Genomic DNA, 24,862 nt, shown 5'->3' with positions numbered 1-24,862 from the left:
GGCACCAAGCTATTAAAGGCACTTTATTAAAGACGGTTAGAGGGACTACGGCAGCCTGAAGCAGTCCTAGTGATCAGGCTCGGTCAGGTGGTTATTTCGCCTGAAAGGAAATATGTCAACGAAAGTGGGACATCACATTTATTTGTTGCTTGGGATGGCACAAACTGTACCTTTCCTTTTGATTTAATTGGGTTTCAAGGTTGAAGAACACTAAGGTGTAGAATTGTTGTACAAACACTGTTATTACAGTAATTACACCTGTGTTTTGTCCAAATGCCTGCAGTGAAAAGGGCCTGTAAAGTTTTTCATACGGCAGACAGTTAGATGTGCCAGTGAAAGCACAGGTATAATTAATACCCTTAATGATGTCTGCATTCAATTAAGGTGCTCCAGCTACAGCCATTTTCCTCTGCATGATGATTCACCTGTATTTCTTACAAGAAAGGCATTATTAGAGAAATAATGCTTATTTGACAGTAAATATGTAACTAGAGCAAGGAGATGGCTATCTAAGCATAAACACAGGAAACAGTGGGAAACAGCAATCTGAAGGTTAAAAAACTCAGTATCAGCAGTTCCGATGCTCACTAATTAACTCACACAGAACTGTACAGCATGTCTCATTTGTTAAAGCAAAAGAAAAAAGGTTTGTATGAAAGCGACAGCTTGTGTTTTTACAGGGAGCTTCTACCGGATTATGTTTTGGCTGGGAGCATAGAGGCAACCAATGCAGGCTCCAATCACTGGTCTCAGCCAAGACCTTATCGTATATAACCCCAAAGGAAAATGTGCCTTTTCATATTTTGTATGGATTAAACAATGATATATAACATATTAGGTAAAGAGCAAGTAGTTGGGTTTAATATTAAGACAAAGCCATTTTGATTGTCTTTAGCTTCATATTTATCATGCAGGAAAGGGAGTGATATCAAAATAGAAGAGACTGATTGATAGAAGATTGATTTCATTCTAGCGTCTGTACACCAAATAAAGCTACAGCTAGTAGCCAGTTAGCTTATTAAACCATAAGACTGGAAACTGAGCAGAAAAAGAGCCTGGCTGTGTCTATGTTTTTGAAGCCAAGGAGGAACAATTAAAAGCCAGCTATCAGCTACAGCCGGTAATGTTAAAAACCACAGACAAGCACAGAAATTTGTGAGCAGCCATGGATCTAACCGCAATTCAGCAGTCACATTAAGATAATTACACAGCACTGTATGTTTTATTGGTATTGCTCTTTTTGAGCTTGTTTTATTTTGATATTGTTTTGGCTCTTCAAAGTTAAAGTTGTATTTAAATTTCCTTTTATCGTGTGTTTCTTTGGGCTTAATGGTTTCAATGGGTTTTTTTTAAGCACTTTGAATTTCTTTAGTGGTTGAATTGTGATAAACCTGCCTTATTTTGACACTTCTGTTATCAATAACCAAAGTTAGGGCTGCTTGGATGTTTCCACATGTACCCTAAGTTGTTATCTGTATTGGTATTGATTTGGGGTAAATATGTCATGTGCTGCTCTGCTTTACCTTTCATGTGTAATTCCCTTATCAAATCACTTTCAATAGAGGAAAATACTCCTATGCTGTCGGGTGTATGTTCAACAAAAGTAGCAGAAATCTACAGAAGGGGGGTTTTTTGTGTTGTGTGTGTTTGCTGAGTAACAGCAGAGTGACAGAAGGATTGGACTTGAAAAACACACTTTCCATTTGAGATAAGAGTGTGAGCTCCCCATACTCTCGCCAGCAGGATATTACAGGCTGTTGTATCACTGTCAAATCTCTGTGATGAATGAACTTCGATTCCTTATTCAGTTTGTTTAAATTCAATACGCCATAGGCAAACACGCACACCTGGGTTACCTGGTAAAATCATTTTCCTGTAGCTCATCCAACCGGGAATAAGCCCTTTTATAATCCAAGAGATTGTGGAGTGTGCATGAAGCAAGCCGAGCAAGCGAAATTGGCTTCAGACACATGTCATTCATGGTGAACAAACACAATAAAGGGCAGTCAATTATTAAGTATTAACAGGATCTGATCCAGTTTTATGGAAAATACCGCACATAAAATATCAGCGTCAGTTGGAGAGATAGATGGTTAGGATTTATGGTACATTACTCTATGAATCAGACATTCAAACACAACAGTGATGAAGTATAAAGTTCAGGGAGGCAGTTTTATGTTGTTTCCTAGTGCCATCTGGTGGCTGAGAGGGAATAATAAACCTTGATGTGTTTTTCTGGGTCAAACTCACCTGGTTTAATTACATGCTAAAAGATAAAGACATTGCTGTAGTTCTGATATCTTCCCCTGGCCCTGACCCATGAAGTTTAGCTTTGGAATAGCTTGAAAGAGTGTTTGCACAGCAGACTTTTTGACATGTCATGGCCTCTGATATTCAGTAATATGAGAAGTACTTTCATTGCAGGAAAAGCCCAGGTGTAGTCAAATAAATGTAACCGACCCCTCGTTACAAAATGTGTTTCGCCTGTAATGTTCCAGCTGGAAGTCCAATGTCTGCTGTGATAAAGGTTTATTTTTAAATCATTGTCATGTCTCCAAACTCTCTAAGGAAACTGCACATTTGTTGGTTCGCGTTGCATATGTCTAGTAGGAGTGAAAAAGTATGACTGTAGTGAATGTACCAGCACATTGAGGTAAAAATAATCCTTCCAAGTTAAAGTAATGTATAAGAAATGGTAAGTATTATGTTAAGTTACAGTTCTATCAGCAAAGTGTACTTTGAAGTATCAACTCAATTCTGTGGAAAAATTGCCCCTGTGAATGCAATGTATTTTAATACACAATGACAATAATGTCACAGGAAAGTGATTATAATACTGCATTAAATAAGATTTTGTCAAATCACTGAGATTTACTTTTAAAACAGTATCCTGTATGTAGCCTAACATTAAATATGTGCCAAATCATGATAACAAAGGCTGGAATAAAAACAACGTCATATAGATTTGTATAGTCAGTAACACAGAAACACTGTTACAACACTTGTCACTGTTTATTTGAAATGTATACTGAACTTATAAAAATGTAATAGAAATGAAATCAGAGATCAGAGTTTCCTATTGACTTGCCTTCATGTTTTGAGAAAACCAGAGCACTTGGAGTAAACCAACACAGACACGAGAACGTGCAAATAAAAGAAAGGCACTGATTAGGGAAGACGGCAGCGCCTTTTTCCTGTGAGGCCAGTGTGCTGCCCATGAAGCTGAGAGAGAAAAATAGAGAAATATGAAGGAGAAGTAAAGAAAGGACGGCAGGGATAGAAAGACAGAGGGGCTTTGAAGAGAAAGGAATTAGACAAAGAGCCAGAAGAAGGGATACAAGAAATGAAAATAAATAATGATGTACATAATAACACAAAAGGTAAAAGAAGTGTGGAAGGGGGAGAGGAGAAGGAGTAAAATAGTAGAACAATAAAAGATACAGATGATAAGAGGAAGGATGCAAAATAGACCCAAAACATTTTTTTTTTAAAGGAGGGAGGATGGAGAAAAAACATATAGAGGGCGAGGAGGATAAATGAAGGATAGAACAAATGGATATTAGAAGAAGAGGAATGAAGGAGAGCCGTAAAACAGAATTGATAGGACGATACGAGGTGAGGGAGGGTGAAGGATAAGATAAAAAGCCTTGCCTCTCGCATCCATTTTAAAAAGGTGGAGTGCAGGTTCAACAATACAGTGAGGGACAAAGAGAGGAGAGGTAAGAGAGAGTAAAAGATGGGAGGAACTCCAAAGGCTGGAAAGAGAAGAGAGTTCAACGGCAGGTAAAGTGATAAAGAAGACATGAGGAAGATGATGAGAAAAGGAAATCAGGAAAAGAAAAGGTTGAGAAGGAAGGAGAACATTAGAGATAAGAGCTAAATGATGAAAGAGGAGGAACCGGTTGGATGGAAGAGGAGGGAGACAAAAGAGTGAAAGGGTAGAGTGACAAAGTTAGGAAGAAACACAAGATGAAGAACAATAGGGGAAAACACCCCCTCACATACGGCGAAGAGGTGCAGAAAAGATGATGAAGGAGACAAAGGTATGATCGGGAAGGTAGGAAGAGTAATCGAACAAATGAGGAAACACTAACGAGGTCGGAAAAAAAGGAGATATAGGCTGGATAAGGATGGTTTGAGGGATTGAGGAAGGAAATTGAAAGAGATAAAATATGGATGGAAGAAGAAAGAAGAAAATTGTCTTCCATTCATGAAGGTAAGGGACGGTGGGAGTAAAAGAAAGGAGAAGAAGGGTGGACAAGGAAGAAAAAGGAAAAGAAATACTGTTGATGTGAGAGGGAGGAAGAGGAAAGACCAGAGAAGAAGGGCGGGAGAGAGCCATACCTCCCACCCATGAAGGAGAGGTAAAGCGAAGATATTGAAAAACACAAACGAATGATTGAGGATGGAGAAATGAGAGGAAGAATCATGAAGTCAAAGGGAAAAAGAGAAAGATGGAGATAAGGGATGCAGGAGAGGTAGAGGAAAAGGATGGGGGACAGGGAGAAAAAATGAGGGCAGATGAAAAGGAATAAATGGAAGTGTGGACGGGGGAGGGAGGGAAGAGAGAGATAAGATGAAGAGCCGTCCCACTCCATCCATTTAAAAAGGTAGAGTACAAGACAGGTAGTGAATGGGGAGGGTGTCGAGATAAATGCGGAGAAACTGAAGAACTCTTCTGACGTTAATAAAAGTGGATGTAACCTTCAAACGCTGAACTAATGGTTCTACAGTACAGAAATTAAATGACTCTTCCTGAATTATATTTACATGAACATGATGTATTTAATGCAGCAGTTAAAGACTTATTTATCTGCATGACTGTATTTTTTTAAATATTTTAAATTCCTTCTTGAAGTTTGAAATTGCAAGGTCATAAATCCAAATCATTTTCCGTAATATGAATCTGTAATTCATGTTGTTTCATATAAAAGCACAGAGATATTTTGAGGAAGAGCAGTAAAATAAAGGGAACGAGTGTGTAGCTTGTATTTGTGATTTGCATAAATCATGTTGAACAATAACCACAACAAGGGTGTCATGCTGATATGATATTTTATTGTGGAATCAAAAGTCATTATTTGTTGTATGTTCTGTGTCCATTGTCCCTGTCAGTGACACTGCCCTGAAAGAGAATGAGAAATTAAACCTTGTGTGAATACATTTAAACTGTATCAGAACCAGCAGGTGATTAAGAACTGGACACAGAATACAAAATGAGCAAAACTTACAAGAAATCCTTTGGTTCTGTACATTTTGGCAAAGGGTGATACCTCTGCACAAACCAAAACACTGCAGTGTGTGTCCACCTGTGGGAACGCCTCCACCAGCTGCTGGAGGAAGATCATCGAAACAAATATGTGCAAAAAGAGATTAGATTAGATGCTATATTCATTTGGAATTTAAAAAAAAGAAGAAACCTGAATGTGTACCAAAAATAAACACAAAGCTTTCAATAAACAACATACACAAGTGTTTCATATCTGAAAAGAAGTGGCAGGAAGTAAATACTTTCAAAACCATTTAAAACATATACATTTTGTCAATAAAGTCACACATTATTTATCTACACATGAATATTCCAACTTTCCACCTCAGTTCAAATAAAGCAAATAAAACCAAATAACTTTCATATTTCATTGTGTGTAATGTAGCTGATGCTTCCATCCAAAGTGACCTACATACACTTCAATATGTAGACATGATGATGGGAGCAATTTGGGGTTAAGTATCTGGCCCAAAGACACTTGGACATGTTACTGCTACTAAGGATTGACCGACTGACCATTTGATTGATACACACCCCCGATACAGCATATAAACTCTAAATGTAATGGGCATGTGACAAAAATGGAGTAACCAATGCTGAGGAAAAACGTGAGCAGCCATGATGAGAATAATAAATGCTCACATTGTCCTGCGTGTCTGAGAGGCTGTCCAGGTCCCTCTTCCCTCCGGGGCTCAGGCCATACGACCAGTGCTGACAGCCGCCCAGAGGCAACGCTGCAGCCACGAGCAGCAGACACAGTACCAATGTCTTTGGAGCCATTCTGAGGGGAAAAATATACATTATAGTTTATATTTAAAATTAAATACGGTTTTCAGCCCTACTGAACCCCCCTCAGATGTACAATTATTAGCAGAATCTCTTACCTTCGGTTCTTTGATTTGCCTCGTCTGCTGTCCTTTGTGAATCCTGCTGCAGGCTATTGTCCAAGGTTTATATAAGCCTATGGCACAACAGGGGGTCAAAAGTGGGATTATACAAACACTTCCTTACCTCCTGTATTTATTACGAGATGCCACTTGGTGTTTGTTTTTTTCCACTCAACAAAAAGAGCCCAACATGGGGTATGGTAGTTCTGGCTCTTTCATGATGCACTTTGAACGTACAAAACACTCAAAACTGACACAGTAAAGGATTAAAAAAACAGGACAAAATGTTTCTTCTTCTTCATTGCAGTTTATTTATAACAGTCATTCATGGAAATATATTTCCATGGTCAAGTGCAATAATCTTAAACAGGGAGACCTACACCGCTCCCCGTCTAAAACGCAAACCAACCTTCGCCTCATGTTGCATTCAGTGAGATGTAATAAAAATAAATAATCATAGCTCTTTCTTGGATTTTTCGAGCTGAAAATACACAATTTTATGATTGCCTTCATCGTTCATTCTCACAGGCTGGGTACCTACAATGAGACTGAGTGAATAGTATTGCATCAGAGCAGCTTTGAGCTACAGATAGAGAAACTTCACCAGTCATGGACGAGTAGAGCTCTTCAGACATGCAAACAAAAAGAACTGAGGTTGACAACAACTCACAAAACCTGCTAAACATACTTTAACTATTTCAGAAGTGTTGGAAACACTGGATTTGATTTACATAACATAACCAGCACCAAACATTTTTGGTGTAAAGGTATACAAGTTAACATATACTTGTGCAAATAAGTTTGAAGCATGATTAAGTGATATACATCGATACATGGAGCACGTTTGCAGGTGAACCCACTTTGACAACATGTGAAAATGGCTTTCTCTTTTAAAGCACACCATTTTTTTCCCCTAATGGGGACTGAATGAATGTCATACATGCACATTACAATAAGCAGTGCCACAGTTGAGTGCATGCAATTGTGGATCACTTGCTCACCAGATTAAAAAAAGAGGTAGATTCACAAACAAGGGAAAGCTTTTTTTAAGAACACAATATTTAAAAGTAAGAAAGGCTAAACCTCACAGCTGTAACATCATGTATTGCATAACCAAGCTGGGTTTTAAACTAGCCTGTCACATAGTTTCACGGTGCATTAACAGCACTTTTAGCCTTTTGGACTGTGCTATCGTTATGGCTTTGGCTTGCATTGCTTCCTTTATTTATGTTGAATCTAGCAAAATTAGGTTAAGAGGATTATATAACGCCAGTTATTGGTAAGTGCTACTTTTATTTTTCTGCTACAGCAGCAAAGTGAAGCTCAGCGCTCTGAACTTCACTGCTCACAAATGATCTGACTTTAACTCCCGTTAACACGTAACACAAGTAAGATGAAGTGAATATAAATTATGTAGAACATTAAATGAGTATAGTTCATTGGATTGTATCCAGACACATCTACATACACGAGGAACATTATTTTGTTTGGGTGATATATGAAGCTGAACATTTAAAAACATCCTACCATACACACATACAGACAACCCTGAATAGTTCTAGTGCAAGATATTTAAAGCTAACTCAATAAAGGTGGAATGCCAGGGATGTGCATACAACTACCTGCTTTGCAGACAGGTAAAGAGAGATTGGACGTAGAGTAATATACTGGAGGAAAGAGTAATAAGGAAGTCAGCTGCGACCCCACACTGACACCGGTGTGTGCAGAACTATCTGACACTCTGTGACATGTGCAGAGGGGTCAGCATCTCCTCGAAAATGGCACCTTTCACATTGGAACCTCTCAGGTTGGCTTCTTGGAGATCGCAGCCGGACAAGTCACAGTTCTGCAAAAAAAGGAGAAGTGATTTAACTGTAAAGCGGGCGGGTTAAATGCATTCATAACATTTCTTTTAGAGCATAACATACATAGTTGTGCATAGTACATATGTAATCTTATCCATCAATAAATGAAATTGTAACTTTTTTTGGCTTATTATGTTAGAACCTGTGTTGCCAGCTGTGGATGTCTGTTTGCTAAAGTGTTTTGTTTTTGTGAAGTTTATGTCTTTTAATTTCACTGATCAGAAGTAGCTCTTCTAACTTTGCTAAATTCTCAACAATAACAACGAGATTTATTTTTATCCAAATGAGTCCAGTGAAAACCCCAATAGATTCCCTTGGCCGTCATAGAAAGGTAAGACAACAACAGATATTCACCTTTAAATTGTTATTTTTTCTTTAAAATGTGTAAGCTTCTAAAGGCTGACCCTCACCATTCATGGTCAAAAGGTAATGCTATATAACAGAGAAACCTCCTGACTTTATATATAAATGAATAATAACATCAGAACTACATGTTGAAAAAGCTAGTCCTCTACTTTGAGCACAAGGCAAAGTCCACTCAAAAACGTGCTTATGTTACAGTCTGGCTAAATCTAATTCAATCTCAGTTTTATCTATTTGTGAAACCAGGGTCAAACATAAACAACCAAATGCAGGAACACTATTATATTGCAATAACGATAAAGAAGATTGAATTGATTGAATTCATCATACTCCGTTTTCTCTATTTGGCCCTGGAAAGTCACTTGCCAGCTGAGTCAACATGTTTCAGAGATAATCCCGTCTGATGGCCCTGACTCACCTCCAGATCGGTCCCTGCTAAAGTGGCTCCCCGCAGGTTGCAGTTCTTCAGCTTTGCATTTTTCAGAGTGGCCACACGCAGGTTGATGCCGGTCATTTGGCTTCCTTCCATGTCAACTCCTTTAAGGTTAGCACCTGGTTACAAAAACATTGGGTTAAAACACGACTATAAAAACTGCCTCTACGTAACCAAGAGCTGTGATGGATTACCTTCCAGGTTGGCCTTCAGTCCCGATGGATCTTCAAAGTTGCATCCTTTGAGAGACGCTCCCTCTGCGTTGGAACAGAGCATCTTCACCCCTTGTAAGTTGGCACCCTTCAAAAGACAAAGATCAGAAGCATTCATAATGTTCCATTAAAGCTCACATTGAGAAATAATCTACAAGAAATGTATGTAAATTTACTGGAGCTGCAACCATCAGTCGACTAATTTACTGAAAATTATTGAAAGCTATTTAAATAATTGGTTAAGTCCTTTTGTCATCTTTTCAAATACGAAGATTTTCTGCTTTCTTCTGTTTGATATCATAATAAACTGAGTGTCTTTAGGTTTTGGACTAATAGATCAAGAGTTTTAAAGACATCATTTAGGAAATAATCCGTAGATAAATCAGTTTGTGGCTATGTGCAACCCTTTAAGTTAACAGACTGAGTATTGTTCTTTTAATGGGCTGAATGTGAGTAGGTGTGTGCCATTGCCATAAGAACAGAAGGGCCCTTCCTTCACACGATTGAGGGGGCAGCAGGTGTAAAATGGACACAATTAAAACAGTCCATTGTTCACCAGCCAACATATAAAAATATCACAAGAATGAAACGCAACCTTCAAAGTAACATTCACTTCCCCACAGTGAGATTTGTGAGAGGTTTATACTGCATGTGGATCATTTATTGTATTAAAAACAAAGAAAGAAGTTCAGGCTTACATCCAGGTTGGCTCCAGACAGATCGGCCCGCTCCAGATTTGAGCAGCACAGGTTGGCATGTGTCAGATTGCAGCGGCTCAGATTGGCCATCTTGAAGTTGATGTAGCGTAAATCAAGCCGGGACAGATCCGCTCCACTGAAGTTAAGACCCTTTAAAACAGGTAAAGGTGTCAAATAATATCATCTGGATATGGTTAACTCATGGGGCTTATTAGGGTTTGACGACATGATCGTATATTAAACGTAACGATAACATTTTAACCATCAAGATTGTGCAATAATGTTTCAATCAGATATAGAAGAACTCTGGTTATGGTTACCATATGGTTTTCAAAGTGTTTCATCTTCTTTTTGGAAGAACTATGAACAAAAACTGCAGAGTCGTTTTGCTTTAGTTTTCTCTAAAATACAAATGTGTTTGTTTCTTATATTGTGCCGAATGAATTATTAGTAGTAGTAGTTAGTATTTTTTGCACATATTAACCTTTAAACCTGTAGTCATTATAATTATGTTTCTTAGGAATCCTAAAGCTTCTATTTTCCAAATATTAAAATTGTACAGTTTTTTTGGGGTTTTTCTGAAAAAGAAAAGGGGAAATTAATCCAATGTGATGAAGTATGGTTTGGTTATTCATAGACCATTAATTAATTGGATTAACAGAACAAATCCAGATTAAACTACCACAAGATGTTGGCATAGCTCTTTTTAATTTAGCTATACCTGACAGCGGAGCTCTGACTTGGTGGGTGTTGCCAGAAGAAAACGAACAAACTCCTTGCGGTAAATGGGAGAGTGGTCCTCAGCTGGCTTTGTGTTCTGGTTTGAAAGTAGGCGAGAAGTCACGATTTGTTCAAGGTAGAAGTATCACATCAAAAGAATTCCCGCTTCATATTACCTTGATTGCTGCTTCCAGCTGTTCAGCAAGCTGCTCAATTCCAAAGAACCGAGCCTCCTCGAGGACACCTGGAATATAAGTATTATGGGAAGGTGTTATTTTAAGCTCATCCTCAGAGGGTTTCAGATAACAGACTTATTTAGTGTTTATCTGAAAAGCTTGCCTCGTATATTTATGCCTTCATTGATAATGAGCTGGCCATGCCTCAAGTAATTGAGAATTGGCTCAAAGTATTCAGGGCTGCGGTCAATTAGGTAAGCTCCATGCTCATCCTGCTTGTTCCCCCACACATCTGGAGCAAACACAGGGGTTAAGAAAACATATTCAAAGAGAATGCTACTATAAAACTAAATTAAATGTTTAAAAGCTTGTCAGCTCACCTTTCTCTCGAAACATGTGAGCTAGCATACTCTCTGGCTCCTTGCTGACCAAGGTGCTCCTGAACACAAAGCAGAGGCACATTTAGGAAATGAGGACAATGAATGCAAATGTAGCTGGAACAGGTTTAGATAACTACTGAAAACATCTCTAATAACTCAGATACCTGGTGGTGGTGAAGGGACGACCACCAATATTAAGGGTCAGCCAATCAGTGTGTGCTCCATGCTGATCAGATGTAACCTTGGCTTCATTTTGAGGGTCTGTGACACAAAAAAGGAGAAGAAGAAGAAATGTCTGACACCATATTCACTCTTAAACAGACAGTAGATCAGTATTCAGCCATCGAGGGATTAGTGATAAATGAATTGGGCAAAGTGTCATAAAAAGTGTATAAAAAGGAGGGAAACAAACACAAAGAGGCACAAAATGTCTACAAAGAGACACTTAAAACTACAAAGACATTCAGACTGACTATAAAGAGACACTACTTTACTGCAAATGAGCCCAAAAAAACTACAATAGATAATTAAAATGACTACAACATAGAGATTAGTTCAAATAGTATCTCTTTAGTCGATAGGACATGTTTTAATATTTTTTTCATGCAAAATTACATATTTTAGAGAAACTTTCTACATTTGATAAGCACCATACTCAAAGTGATGCCTGACTAAATCATTGAATCTATCAACAAAATTGTTTTGGCACCGTTATTTAAAACTAAATCTCGGTGTAAGAACAGCTCTACTACAGAGATACCAAATGACCACAAAGACACACAAAACAGCTAAGGAGTCCAGCTCCTATGTAGGGGAATTGGTGGGGGACTTTTACATGACTTGCCCAGGGGCCCATTATCTAATAATCTGCCCATGCCTGCAGCAGACATTTCACAACACTCACCAATAAATGGATCTCCTTCTGACACATATAACACGTCGTCATCTCTGTTTGAAACACAGAAAAGGCACAGATTGAGTTTGCATGCTCATAATGCGCTCAGTTACATGTGTTTTATCATTATGGTGTTGGCTTACCTTATAAGGGCAATGTCATCTATGAGACCACCCTTTCCATTGTATAAAGAGGCAGCTTTGATTCCTAATTTATTGCTTGCTACGGATAGTAAATCCGACAAGGTCCCGTATACTGCTACAACCTGAAACAACAGCAGTGTTTGGGATTAGAGTCTGAAATGGGTCACTCATACTTAATGCAAGATTTATCAGTCATATTTAGGTTTAGATCACATGTATTTAAGTGTTGCATAATTACTTAACGTTAACATTGACTCTATATGGACATGTGAATACATAGGTACAGATACAATACAACTATATTTAACGTACACTAAATATAATTAAACACGTATGTTCAGTGGGAAAAAGCCAGTCATTCTGCGGCCCATATCCTACACTAAACAGCCCCAGAGTTGTTTTTACAAACCTTGCCATTTTTAGATGTCCCGTTAACAAATAAGGTAACTCTTCTCATGCTTTAGGCGCTTTGGTATTTAGAGCTTTGTTATAATTTAAATGATAATGTGGCGTTTGCCAGCTAACACTCGGTTGGTTCAAGCTTACTGGCTAGCTAGCTGCATCAGACAACAACACGAGACGAGAGATGCCTTCATGAGCTACCGGAAAACATCGTTACGTACATTACTACCAACTTCAGGTAGGCAGTATCTCAAACTCATTCCTTACACCAGTGGTGGGAAGTAAGTAAACTTTATACTTCCCTTCCACTACATTTTGGTAGCACATTTTGAATTTTTTACTCCACTATATTTATTTGACATTTATTTACTGGTTATTTTATGAATCAATAAAAAATCACTTGAAAAACAAAAGATTATTCGCTATACATTAAACGATCCAACAGAGTGACTAAAACCATTATTGGTAAAACATTATTGGTTGGTAACAGAAAAGTAATTGGATGCATGGAAGAAGTTTTTGTTAAAACATATTTCACGATTCTTTAATTTGAAGATTTAGCTTAAAAAACATTTAGAAATATTTAAATATTGTTATAGTGTTTTCTGCAATGAGTACCTTTACCCCTAATAATTTAGGTACATTTTCCTAATATTTCTAAAATACTTTTAACAAAGCACCATTCTCGATGCTGTACTTTTACTTGAAATTGAGTATTTTTGCAGTGTGGTTATTAGCACTTCTATCAAGTAATGAATCTGACATTTTTTCAATCACTGCCTTAGACATGATGTTGAAGTTGCAATACATTGTGTCATTACTGTTTTTGAGTGAAAAATAACATATTAATAACGAAAATGAAAAAATATAATTTAAGAAAATAGCTGGCTGTTAGGTTATAATTGCTTTACATAATAATAATATTAACAAATAATTACATTGAAATATGTATTTATGAATTTATATATAGAGTATGGTTGTATTTGGTGAGCCACAACACAAAGCAATGAGTTGCAGCTTGTCTTCCACACCTGGAACACAAAAGGACGTGTCATATTGTATTGTATTTTGCTACGGTGACAAAAAATGTTCCCAATTTGGGATAAAGTATTTCTGATTCTGGTTCTGAATCAGAGAGCACCTGAAGTGGTCTTTCTTAATGCAGCCCTGTGATTGGTCGGAGTCTTTACACGTAGGCGCGCTTGTTTTATATATCTGGTGTGGTGCTGCGAACGAGTTGCCATCCTGCAGTTTTGTATAGTAATGAAAATTTCGTTGGAGTAGTTTCGACCTGTCTTTTAATTTTAATGCAACGTATTTGTTTTGAATACGGTTAAACAGTAATTTACTTTTTAGGCTTGTGTGCTTTGAAGTTAAGCCTGTTGGTGGTGGTAATGTACCACAAAGTTGTCGACCAACGAACATAGAAGAAGAAAACACGGAAGTGTCAAACAGCAACATGTAGATGCATGCTCGTATCTCCAAAACAAGTCTTTGGCTTTTGGTTTGGAAGTTTATGTAATTATTTTGTTATGCCGTCTGCGCAAAATAACACAATGGCGTCTGACAGACCACAATGTTCGTGTTGCTCCAACCCAGTCACCTCTCCCAGTGTTTACCAGACCCTGAGTGAAATGGATTTTGAACGAGGTTTGCATTAACCTGTCATAAACAATAGTCTAATAGCGTTATGAAGATATATAACATGTATTAAATAAACAGTTTTCACCTTGTACCAGTTTTTTGGAAACAGCGCTGTGTGTTGTGTGTCATCCTTCTATGCAGGTATCTGGTCTGCTGCAATGGATGGGGACTTGGAGAGGGTCAAGTCTTTAATCCAGAAGGGCACAGACCCTAATTTGAGAGACTCTGCTGGATACACAGCTCTGGTGAGTTTTCAGGTAATATGTTTTATGTAGCATCAATTGTTTTAATGCATCTAAAATTTAATCTTGCATCATTTGTTGTGTGTTTTATCTCAGCACTATGCAAGTCGCAGTGGCCATCGCACTGTCTGCAAGTGTCTTCTTGAGAATGGTGCTTGTGCATCTCCCCAGACACCAGGCGGTGCCACGCCACTCCATCGATCAGCCTACTGCGGTCATCTGGATGTGGTCAGACTCCTGCTGCAGCACAGATCAGATCCAATGCTCTGTGATGACGACGGGTCTTCTCCTCTACATAAGGTAAACAACTGCCAACAACAAAATGAACTGTCACCAAATAAACATCTGCTCAAAGACTGTATATCAACACAAGAAGCTCCACGACTCTACCACAATAACATATTTTTCAGGCTTGTCAACAACATCTTCTCTGACCCCAACCACATCCTCAACAGCAAATATAACTTCTTACCATCAAATCAGAGATAAAGCTTACCACAATGTATTGGGGTTAGACTGAAACTCTGTGCTTTGCACCAGTCAACCTTTAAACTAAATTAATCCCAAATTGAATGCATGTTAAAGTGGCTTGAAAATATTGTCTTTAGGGGCTATAATGTTTTGTTAAATGTCTGTTACCTTGTTTCTAGTCTTAACTATTTGTCCTTGTTAACGTTTAAAATGGAGCTACCGTAATGCAAGAGAACATGTATGCTTGATTTCACAATGAGGTATTATCATATTGTATAACTTAATAAAAGCATTTCAGAGAGACAGTTTAATGATCTTTTAACCTGGTGCTTATATTTGTTAAACGCTTGAGCAGGCTGCAGAACGAGGTCATGAAGAGGTGTGTCGGCTGCTGCTAGAGAACTGTGCAGCGCTCTGCAGCAAGGTGAACAACAGACTCCAGCTTCCCTTCCAGCTGGCACCCCAGGGGGACCTGCAGGAGCTCCTAAAAGCACATCGGTGACGACAGACACAATGCATCGCTTACATGCAATTGACTTAAGCTCAAAACATACTAGGTTAGGTCAGGATCACACTCATCTTCACCTGGAAACACCTTCTTTGTTTTCTAAGGCTGCAACAATTCATGATAAGTTGTCAATCTTTTCTAAAAGCCAACTATTTTCATCATCAAATAATAAGTTTGGGTAAAAAAAGATAATATTCTCTGATTCAGCATTTTAAATATGATTGTTTTCTGGTTTTATTGACGTATTTTAGAGTTGTGGACAAGACAAGACATTTAAGGGCATTATCTTATCTGAACGACCACCATTTTTTCCTCACCATTTCGGTCATCATTTTTCTTTTATTGAAGATACTATTTTGACCTTTTTACATTAATTAGTAAGAAGGAAAGATGGACAAGAAAAGGAAAGAGAACTGGGACAACATGCAGCAAATTAAAAATGATTCATCAATGAATAATAATCTTTAGTTTCAGCCCTTTTTTTCCTCCCTTGAACATCAGCAAAGAGCCACTGAAAAAAACTGTGAGGATACAACCTTATATTGCTAGCTTCATACGATAAACATCCTGTTTTGGATTTCTAGTTTACATTTTTGCAGTAACTTCGCCTCCTCAGCCATATAAACATGTACAAAAAAACACCACCACTGTCCTGCATCTGTTACTGCTCGACTCCTATCAGGCCGTCGTCAAATTGATAATAATTCTGTATAAGACAGCAACGTTTGCTCTTACTGTAACTTTAATGATTGTTTTCTTTGAACATGTGGCAAGTTTATGTTGTATTAAAACTGGAGGCCAACATCTGGGTTATGTTGTTTAACTTTGTCGGACATTTATTATGTGTGGCAACAGGGGGAGCTATTGCCTTTAAAACCGCATGTGTTATTTTCCAGCCCACCATGTGAATTAGCTGGCAGCTCACTCATAGTGACCTCATTCGATCCTCACAGCACACTGTTGGAAAACTAAACTAGGGGACTGTAAGATAGAGAGAAGAAGTTAGTAGATAGTAAGACTTCATACACGGACAGCCCTGTTCTGTCAGGGTATGTTTGTGACACAGTATTCTGGTATCTATTCTCTATTAATGAAGTTTCCAGGTGAACACAACAGCAGACTTTCTTTTTGAACTGCCAATAAAGCCAGGTTCTTCACACATCAGTGATATCATTAGTTTTTAGTCATAAGTTAGTCATACAAGGATCATTGTACAACACAACACTCTGCCACTTAATGCACTTATAGTCATATTTAGCTAAAGAAGAAAAAACACAAAAGGCATGAAACACATTTTTGTGGCATCTTTTCTAATTTGTTATGGACTGTAGAAGAGTCATGCTCTGTCTACATATTTTTTTCTCCTGACTTGTTGCTATAGCAAAATGTCAGCTGCTTTTACGGTACTAGTTTAAAGTCTCAAATTATTTTAGTAAACATTTTAAACCATTGCTACTTGTGTAAATGTTTTTGCACTTTTAATCGCTGAGAGCAGATGCTGATGGTTGATAGTTTGGTGAACCTCCTTACCTGGAAAGCTGCTAATGTGTTATTCCTTACATTATCTATATCTTTGTATGACTTTGTATAAGGTAAAGCAACCCTAAATAATAACTTTACCATCACAGTGTTCATCTGTAATAAAAAAATGTTTAACTCGCTGCGATGGAATATATTTTTTCTAACTTTTTTAAGGGATTAGCAGTTATTGTCTTTTGTATTTCCATTCTCACTGAGACGACTGAGTCCTTTCTTTAGTTATCAAAGGCAGCACACATCACTGGGACCTTTTTTTTAAAACCAGTATTTATATGCAAAGGGAACAAAGGATGGAAGCCTGGGGGTGAATAAAGGAAGTTGATATTTCCATATCTACTGAAACAGATGGAAATACTTTCAACTATTGTCTCGTATACTTACTTATTCAAAGCATGTTCAATAAGTAACACATGCACATACAAGAGGGAGAACCCCTTGGTCTTTTACAGATGTTTGTACCGCGTGCTGCACTTCTTCTGCACTCCTGCAGTCTGCACAAACACGACCCCGCGACAGAAAACCTCTCTCTGCAGTCTGAGGAACTTTCATTGGGTCCGCTGGTGGGTGGTGTTTCCAAACTACCTTCAAACCACATCCAGTGCCGTGACTGGAGGGGTGCCAGGCCACATCTGGAGCTCATTGCAGCTGACGCCACACAGCACAAGGAGATGGGGTGTCGAGGGGGGTTAGACAGGTTGGGATGGGGGTATTTTAGCTCGCAGAACTAAGCCAAAAAAGCTGTGTACGCTCAGTGACGGGTTCCTCCTTCCTCACAGCTGAGGAGCTTTATAGAAGATCACCCGTTTTCAGTGCCACATGTCAGTAATAGCAGGGGTTTACTCAGCCTATTTTTCTCTACTTACCGAGAATATACCCCTGCTTGTTTTCTCAATGGAAGAGGGAACAAAGCACATTATGCTATTTGAATCAAACCAGTAATTTTGACTGGCACACACACTATCACACCCGCCCCCAGCACCTCCTGATTGTTCCCTTGCCAGGTTCTATGTAACATAATCAAAGTTGATGTCTAAGATTTGCTAGCAGTGAGCGAGGTAATGAAAACCCTCTGTGTCACTCAGTTAAAGCCCAGGAATATTAAAGGAAAGGGCCTCATTCTTTTTTGATAATTTTTCACGAGCTGGTTTGAATTTGAGAGCTGCTTTACCCCCTTATAATGAAATAATCAGAGACTGGCCTGTGGTGGGTGAAAATAAGCAGCCTTTTTGGGGGGGAAACACTTCTTTCAAGGTTTCTTTTTCAATCAACAACGCTACGTACCTCATCTTTTTCAGTACACATATTACTACAAGTGATAAACATGTATATTGTGTGACTTTTAAACTTAGCTTTTAAACACTTTCCTGTAATAGGAGGACTCCACAAGATGAGGAATTTGTATTACAGCTCTAGTGAGATTTATTTGGAAAGCAATGAAACTTCCTGGCCCTGGAACCCACTTCCACCATAATGAGCCCAAGCTAAACCAGGACTGGATGTTATTTTCCTCAGAAATAGAAGGCGGTCTGTGTGCCATGCTTGTGTGGAGGATTTGAAGTCAGTGCTTTGGACTTTATTTAAACAGCGCTTTAACCTGAGAGCGAATAATGAGAACATTTTGTCCTCTGTGAAATTTTCTTCAGTTAATGGTGTTTAAGGCGCACCATTAATAGTCTGTGTGGCAGTCCAACACTACAAATATATAATTAAACATTCTTTTCCATTTGGATGTCAATTATTATTTGGTGATCTGTGGATGTTTGTTTTTACAGATAAAAGGGTCATCTGGTCCTTATCTCTCCTGTGTCCACCTTTACTAAAGTAAAAGCCTGTCTCTTGCCTCCCAGCTGCCCTGGCAGAGCCCAAGCTGTCTGAAATATCCCAGAGTAATCAGGTAAATGGCTGGCAGATGGGCACACATTAAGAAGTGGAGTACCAGACTCTGGCACGGAGCGCTGCCCTGCTTCGTCTAATCTGAACCGGGAAAATCGGGAGGTGTTGGGTGAGGGGGCGTGTGTAATCAAATCTACAGGAGCTGCTCCTCAGAGATGCTGCTTAATCCAATTTAGGCCCACTCCCACTTCAAAGCAGCATGTTTTCTGCTGGTTGAAGTGATGTTGCAGATCTTACGCTCCCGTTTTCCGGGTCAGTGGGTGATGGGAGCCATGAGTCCAGAGGCCGCACGCAGCTCTGCTCTTCCAGACGATCAGCACTGTGACTGAGGGAAGCGTCCTATCAGGTGATCCAGCCAGGGGTGGGAGAGGTAAAAAAATCTCAGTTACAAGTAAAAGACCTGTTCAAAACGCATTAAAATCAACTTAAAGTACCAAAAGGAGAAGTTACCATAATGCAGAAGGCCCTATTTAAGAATTTAAAATGACTGTGTTAGAAATATTGATGCAGTAATGTGTTCATTGGGTAAAGGTGGGGTTAATATGAACCACTTTATATACTTACATAATTGATTTTTATTATAATCTAAATATGCAAAGTAGCTAGAAAATAAAGCTGTATAATAAAAGAAGTGGAGTAAAAAGAGCAATAATTGCCTCTTAAATGTTGGAGAGTGAAAATGGCTTTGTAAGTGTTTGAATTTACTCGGGTACAAATACACGTAACTCAACTCAAAAGTAAATGTACCTAGTTACATTCCACCACTGGATCTGGCCTAACACAAATTGGGACCATATGATCTAGTTTTTCTTACACATAATGAAACTCATTAGCATTTATTTTCCTCTGAAAACGTTCTTTTCAACCACATTATAGATCATCCAGTCATTTTTATATTCAATAGAAAAGCTATGTGAGCAGAATTTGGGTTCCCGCAGCCACGCTTGGACTTAAACTCATCCAACACATCTGGACAATTTCACAACGTCTCCACCGGCATCCATATTCATGGGAAGTTTCCCCAGGAAATTGTGCTTGGTGATCATGCTGGGATTTCTCTGTTATTGTGGGTATATTTGAGGAGGAAAAGTTCATTTTCCCAGATGGTTTTTTTTTCTGACTTTGCAGTGGATGGTTTTGTTTTATTGATTATGGAGATGTAATCTTCTCAAAAGCCGGCCCAGACAAACAGCCCATAAGCTGTACCATATGAGTCAGAGGACAATTAATGACGCTTTTGGGATCATATATCTAGGTCGCATCATACCAGACTGATGTAAGAAATCAGATTATTATGCATCACCTGCCAAATTTGCAGAGGACCTCTTTATAGTGTAGGGCCTTAGCTCATTATTTTGTTTAAGCTTGACGATAATATGCACAGGTTTACTCATCTTCCATCCTATGGAGTTGCTGTTGATATATACGTATCAGACAACAATTGTTAGGAAGGTTGGTTTTACATTTGATGATTTAAAGATGTGAAGCCTTTGAAGGACCTGAGATAACAAACCACAGAGAACTATCACCCAGGCTCTCAGCCCTATGTTACTTCATTGGTACTTTTAGCATTTTATATTCATTATTTAAATGCAGAACTCATACTGTATAGTACAAATTTCTACTTAAAAATAGTTTTTCAAATAATAATACATCTTAAGACAAAGACAATGGTGAACCAGATAACAGGTTTAGCTAAAAACATCTTTAATATACGCCACTTATATTCATCAAGAAAACTTCATGCAAAGTAAAGATCCTTGATTTTTATTGGTCCTATTTCTGAACAGAAGGGCAGAACTAAATAGCTGATTTGATAGGGATTATTCACTCTTAAAACAATGCAGTTTACACCACATTCGTCAGCAGCTCTCCCACAACACCAAACAACCAAATATTCACAACTGCGGTGACAATACTCCCATTCAGTGTGAATGACCAGGGAACGCAACACTGTGCTGCACGTGTAATTGAACAAGATGGTTACGCTGATGAACTAAGACTCATAGAGGCACGCCGTCCCTCTGTCAGCAGGTGCCCGGCACACACTGGCCCATTCATATGCGCATTCCTGTCTCTCCACTCGCAGCCCAGCAGGTTCCTCCCGGCCACTCAGGACAGGGGCTGACGCACACAAAGGGTCTTCAATCTGCCTCAGACAACAGGCAGCATAAAGGCCCGGAAAGCCACAACAGCGCTGTGTCAAAGAGCAGGCTGGGGGTGGTGAGCAGAGTTTGGGGGGCCCTGTGTAGAACAGGGGCTCCGCTGATGGATGGATGAGGGCTGGGCTCAAACAACGTATAGTGGAAGGCCTGTCTGAGGTTTTTCAGCATAAAGGAGGATATTTGTACTTGCCCAGTAACAATGGAATGCAAACACGAGAAGCGAGGACAATAAAACGCCACTTTGGGGCGATGAAGAAGCTGCTAGGGAAATCATCATGCAAAGCATCCCTGCAGGCAGATATTGTTCACTCTGAGGATTGCATGACTCTCTGTTTGTTCCCATGCTGTTGCTTGGCTTAGCCTCCTTCAGTTTGCTTTTGCATAAAGTATTCCTGGCTTTAACAGTGTCCGGCATATTTCCTTACACTGAAAGGAAGTGAGGAGTGATCAGAAATGCCCCACCTCATCTTAATACAGACCAGTGTTTGGGCTAGACGCATCCAAGCAAAAGTTTAACTGACTTTAAAGCATGTGTTCCTGGTCCTGATCTCTAATAATGTCGATGATTTCATACTTTGAGCACATGTTTAGCATTTTCTTACAAATAAAAACGTACTGCAATGTGTAATTATTCATAAAAATCATAAACTCCATTGTATAGCCTTTCCTGTCAGTGGGTCGCTTATATGTTTCTGGAGCTACCCTGGCATGAACACATCACAGCGACGAGTTAATGATTAATGATTGGAGCTTTTTCAAATTAGCGCCACATAATACAAGTTCTGCTTTCATTCGCGTATTTCTACCAGTAAACCAGTATGACAATATGGACAGAATGTCTCCCCCTTTGCTGCTATAAACAAACAAAGACTATGTTTCATTGGTCTAAATTGTTGGGGGGTTTTTTCCCTCTCTCTCATCTGTTTTGCACAAATTTGACCACCCAAAGCTTTTACTGTGCAGACTCTAGTGAAGTGTTTCAGATATATCAGGCCCGTCTTATCATCAGAAGAAAACAATAAGCGAACAAAAGAATAAACAATCCCCATATGTTATGACTTCTGCCAAGGCTTTCTGGTCCTCTGTGGAACTTTTCTAAATCATTAACAGCTTGTTGCACATCCCAGGGGAACTGTTTATCAGTGACACAAAGAGAAGTGTCTATAAAATATCTGGTTTCTGTTGCATCAAAGCTCGTCTCAACCGTGTTTTGATGCTCTGAACTCGTAAGATGTGGCTGATGGCAGCATATGCACATTTTACTCTCACTATTAGTTACCCTAATAAACATGCTTGTTTTTTTCTCTGGTATGTGTGCAGTTGTCAGATCCACACTCCATCTGCTACAGTCAGCAACTCACTTTGAAGCTGCAACTAAGTTTGAGCTCAGAGTACATTTTACAAAAAAAAGGCTATAGTTTTCTTGCCGAATAGTTTGATGACCACATTTAAAGGCCAACCACTTGTATCTCTGTAAGTGAAAAGAATCATCAACTGGCTGCAGAGGGTTAGCTCAGCTGAGAGGGGCCCTATGATGCTCTTTTTCATATTTGTATTTTCTGCCTCGACTGTGACATGTATACTGCCTGTGCTGCAGAACCTCTTTTCACCCTCTGTCTGAAACCAAAACCCAGTCTGCTCTGATTGGTAAGCTGGCTGGCTCTGTTGGGATTGGACAACCGCCTAGAAATGTCCCGCCTAACCACATACACATACAATGTGATGGAACGCTAGCCAATAGAAGCACACGTATTATGTAGTGACATCATCATGTCATGGAAGTAAACAAAGGAGTCCAATGGAAGTGTTTCAGGAAGAGGGGAAGTGTGTGAGAGAGAAACTCCGTCCGGTATGGACTTTGGGATTTTAGACTTTGCAGACCATCTACCTGAATAAAAATCTAACACACTAGAGGAACATAAAGTTTGGCAACAGAAAATTGACTTGCTTAGCTTCATCAAAATCTGCTCACCAGCACCTCTGAAGATGCTGATTAAAAGAGCAGTGTATGATTTTGTGGCCACTAAAATTGAGGTTGCAGTTCACAACCAGCGGAATACCCCTACTTTTCCTAGTGTATTGGAGACAAAATGGCCTTCAGTTGACATAAAAAGTAAGTGGTGCCCTCGGGGGCCGCTTATGCAGAAGTGCCAAAAACTGCAGTTGATGGAATGGCCATATATTCCACATGTAAAAAATGTCAGACTTTACAGCACAAATGTATATGTTTAAAACCTGATAAAAATAATGGTTTTGATCTATAGCTGATTGTGGTTTCATGGCAATGTAATCTAGTCATGTCAGTCAAATGAGCCATCCTGTAACACAATTTGAAGATACTCCTTGAGTCCGGGAGTTTTGCGCATTAAGAAAGTGTTTGCTTTCTTAATAAAGTACAAGTAGCATAAGAGCATGAACACTTTCAGAGCAGAAATATCTTTATCTTAGGCAAAGTTATTTTGTTAATGTGCGACTTAGTACTGGTATTAAAAATACTTAATGTAGCTCTCAAAAGGTGAATCTAAAGTCACGTCATTTTGAAAAGGTCTGTAACATCTCGCACATTGCATGGAAGATGAAAGGCTAACACATGTTGAAACACAAATCTGTTTCTTTGTCATCCCCTTCTTTTAATCTAACTACCTCATATGTTTCTGCAGCTTCAGTCGTCAATCATTTGTCAAGTGTGACATGAAATCAAAGACCATATGATCTCCTCGGATATGAACTATGTGTTTGATCAGGCCGTACAAACGTGTTTGTGCTGAGCTGGCAGATACATTTAAAATTCTGATGCTGTTTGAAATGCTGCCAAAACATATGATCTTCAGGCCAGTACAATAAAGCTATTTTATAGTTGCTTTAAACAGGAAGTTGATGAAAGTGCTTACTTTATGTCAGTTAATTAATATTAATTTGTGTTGTCTGGATCCCTGCAAATAGCACATCTTTCTCCTTAGATACATTCTCATATTATAGCCTGCACACTTTCAGTCAGCAAAAATCTTTTTACACTTTTTGTCTTTACACGTCTCAGCTTGTGCTGTTTTGGTGTAATGGCAACTTTTGTTGTGTGTTGTTTCACTAAGAGCTCAACTTCTTTCCAAACTTAGATTCTTGAATTCCTTGAAAAATGTCAATTTGAGGAAGGTCTTAAACACTTCTTTTAAAGAAGGGATATTTAGGTATTTTGATATTTTCCCTGTGAGCCTTTGGATTTGGACCACGTTCTTTTTAAATAGCAATAAATATGTTTTGTTCTTTTGTATGGGATTTTTCTCAATGATCCAAACGTGTCTTTTTAAAGTAAAAGTGGTGTTTCATAAGCATGAGCTCTTCTGTGACCCTTAAAGTGGGTCTTTCTGTTCCAATGATCTTCTAGTGACCTTATTTAAATGTAGTTTGTCATTTGTATTCTCGTATGTACAATTGTGTATAAGTAACTATGTTGAAATCAGGACTTACTGTGTAGTTTGAAATGAATGTATGTAGTTAATGTCCACTATGGTGGTTGAACCAGGAGCACTATCATTATTTATAGTCTCCATTATTAGCCTGTATATGGTGATCCCTCAATGCAAAATGCACGGTGTGGGGTGTTTGTGGAGCTCTGGTGCTTTGAATGGCAGGGGGAGCCAGGTTTCTACTGGGCAAAACCTGCGTCAAGCCTGAAAATAAAAGCATGTATAATGTCGGAATTGACTTTCAGAATAAAAGCCACTTTTTGGTCGTAAAGGGTGGTGGAAAATAAGCATGTGTGTGGAACAAAACAACCAAAATCTTACCACACAAAGCATTGAATATCGAGTGAATAACTGGTGCAGAAATAATAATAATATTGCAATACAGTGCACAATATGTCCTGGTGAATTGCTATTCTAAGGACGCGGAGAGGCTGAATTAAGAAACAATAACCATGGAAATATACAAATATTTTATACAATGTAATATGCTGCT

General features: G+C 38.7%; 3 protein-coding genes across 4 annotated transcripts; 1 reads left to right on the top strand and 2 right to left on the bottom strand.

Annotated features, from left to right (window-relative positions):
• Positions 1 to 5,043: 5,043 nt before the first annotated feature.
• On the bottom strand, positions 5,044 to 6,206 carry LOC134873893 (progonadoliberin-1-like). 2 transcript variants are annotated; one of them, XM_063897796.1, is made up of 4 exons: positions 6,154 to 6,206; positions 5,912 to 6,050; positions 5,232 to 5,330; positions 5,044 to 5,125 (listed from the first exon to the last, which is right to left on the bottom strand). In XM_063897796.1, the coding sequence occupies exons 2-4, from the start codon at positions 6,047 to 6,049 to the stop codon at positions 5,078 to 5,080; spliced, it is 285 nt and encodes a 94-aa protein (XP_063753866.1). In that variant the 5' UTR covers position 6,050; positions 6,154 to 6,206; the 3' UTR covers positions 5,044 to 5,077. The 2 variants fall into 2 exon arrangements, with proteins under 2 accessions (XP_063753866.1, XP_063753865.1); XM_063897795.1 differs by having other exon boundaries at positions 5,232 to 5,333; positions 6,154 to 6,202.
• A 237-nt stretch (positions 6,207 to 6,443) lies between these two features.
• On the bottom strand, positions 6,444 to 12,685 carry kctd9a (potassium channel tetramerization domain containing 9a). Its single transcript, XM_063898356.1, has 12 exons — positions 12,451 to 12,685; positions 12,042 to 12,163; positions 11,908 to 11,951; positions 11,168 to 11,264; positions 11,004 to 11,062; positions 10,787 to 10,915; positions 10,624 to 10,691; positions 10,449 to 10,544; positions 9,728 to 9,877; positions 9,012 to 9,117; positions 8,803 to 8,936; positions 6,444 to 8,002 (listed from the first exon to the last, which is right to left on the bottom strand). The coding sequence occupies exons 1-12, from the start codon at positions 12,496 to 12,498 to the stop codon at positions 7,886 to 7,888; spliced, it is 1,170 nt and encodes a 389-aa protein (XP_063754426.1). The 5' UTR covers positions 12,499 to 12,685; the 3' UTR covers positions 6,444 to 7,885.
• A 973-nt stretch (positions 12,686 to 13,658) lies between these two features.
• On the top strand, positions 13,659 to 16,135 carry ankrd39 (ankyrin repeat domain 39). Its single transcript, XM_063896341.1, has 4 exons — positions 13,659 to 14,093; positions 14,229 to 14,332; positions 14,426 to 14,629; positions 15,156 to 16,135. The coding sequence occupies exons 1-4, from the start codon at positions 13,913 to 13,915 to the stop codon at positions 15,300 to 15,302; spliced, it is 636 nt and encodes a 211-aa protein (XP_063752411.1). The 5' UTR covers positions 13,659 to 13,912; the 3' UTR covers positions 15,303 to 16,135.
• The last annotated feature ends 8,727 nt before the right edge of the window (positions 16,136 to 24,862 follow it).

The sequence above is a fragment of the Eleginops maclovinus genome, chromosome 12 (assembly GCF_036324505.1).
Source record: "Eleginops maclovinus isolate JMC-PN-2008 ecotype Puerto Natales chromosome 12, JC_Emac_rtc_rv5, whole genome shotgun sequence".
Classification (NCBI taxonomy): domain Eukaryota; kingdom Metazoa; phylum Chordata; class Actinopteri; order Perciformes; family Eleginopidae; genus Eleginops; species Eleginops maclovinus.
Note: the sequence above shows the minus strand (reverse complement) of the source record. Positions and strands in the feature narration are given on the sequence as shown.

Excerpts from the sequence above, each read along its gene's own strand:
- LOC134873893 (XM_063897795.1), bottom strand. The coding sequence starts at position 6,049 with ATGGCTCCAAAGACATTGGTACTGTGTCTGCTGCTCGTGGCTGCAGCG. Across the intron at positions 5,334-5,911 it reads TCTCAGACACGCAGGACAAT|CAGCTGGTGGAGGCGTTCCC; the intron begins GTGAGCATTTAT and ends ATCTTCCTCCAG. Across the intron at positions 5,126-5,231 it reads ACAGAACCAAAGGATTTCTT|GGCAGTGTCACTGACAGGGA; the intron begins GTAAGTTTTGCT and ends ATTCTCTTTCAG.
- kctd9a (XM_063898356.1), bottom strand. The coding sequence starts at position 12,498 with ATGAGAAGAGTTACCTTATTTGTTAACGGGACATCTAAAAATGGCAAG. Across the intron at positions 11,952-12,041 it reads GATGACATTGCCCTTATAAG|AGATGACGACGTGTTATATG; the intron begins GTAAGCCAACAC and ends TGTTTCAAACAG. Across the intron at positions 8,937-9,011 it reads ACTGAAGGCCAACCTGGAAG|GTGCTAACCTTAAAGGAGTT; the intron begins GTAATCCATCAC and ends TTTTGTAACCAG.
- ankrd39 (XM_063896341.1), top strand. The coding sequence starts at position 13,913 with ATGCTCGTATCTCCAAAACAAGTCTTTGGCTTTTGGTTTGGAAGTTTA. Across the intron at positions 14,333-14,425 it reads CTGCTGGATACACAGCTCTG|CACTATGCAAGTCGCAGTGG; the intron begins GTGAGTTTTCAG and ends GTTTTATCTCAG. Across the intron at positions 14,630-15,155 it reads GGTCTTCTCCTCTACATAAG|GCTGCAGAACGAGGTCATGA; the intron begins GTAAACAACTGC and ends ACGCTTGAGCAG.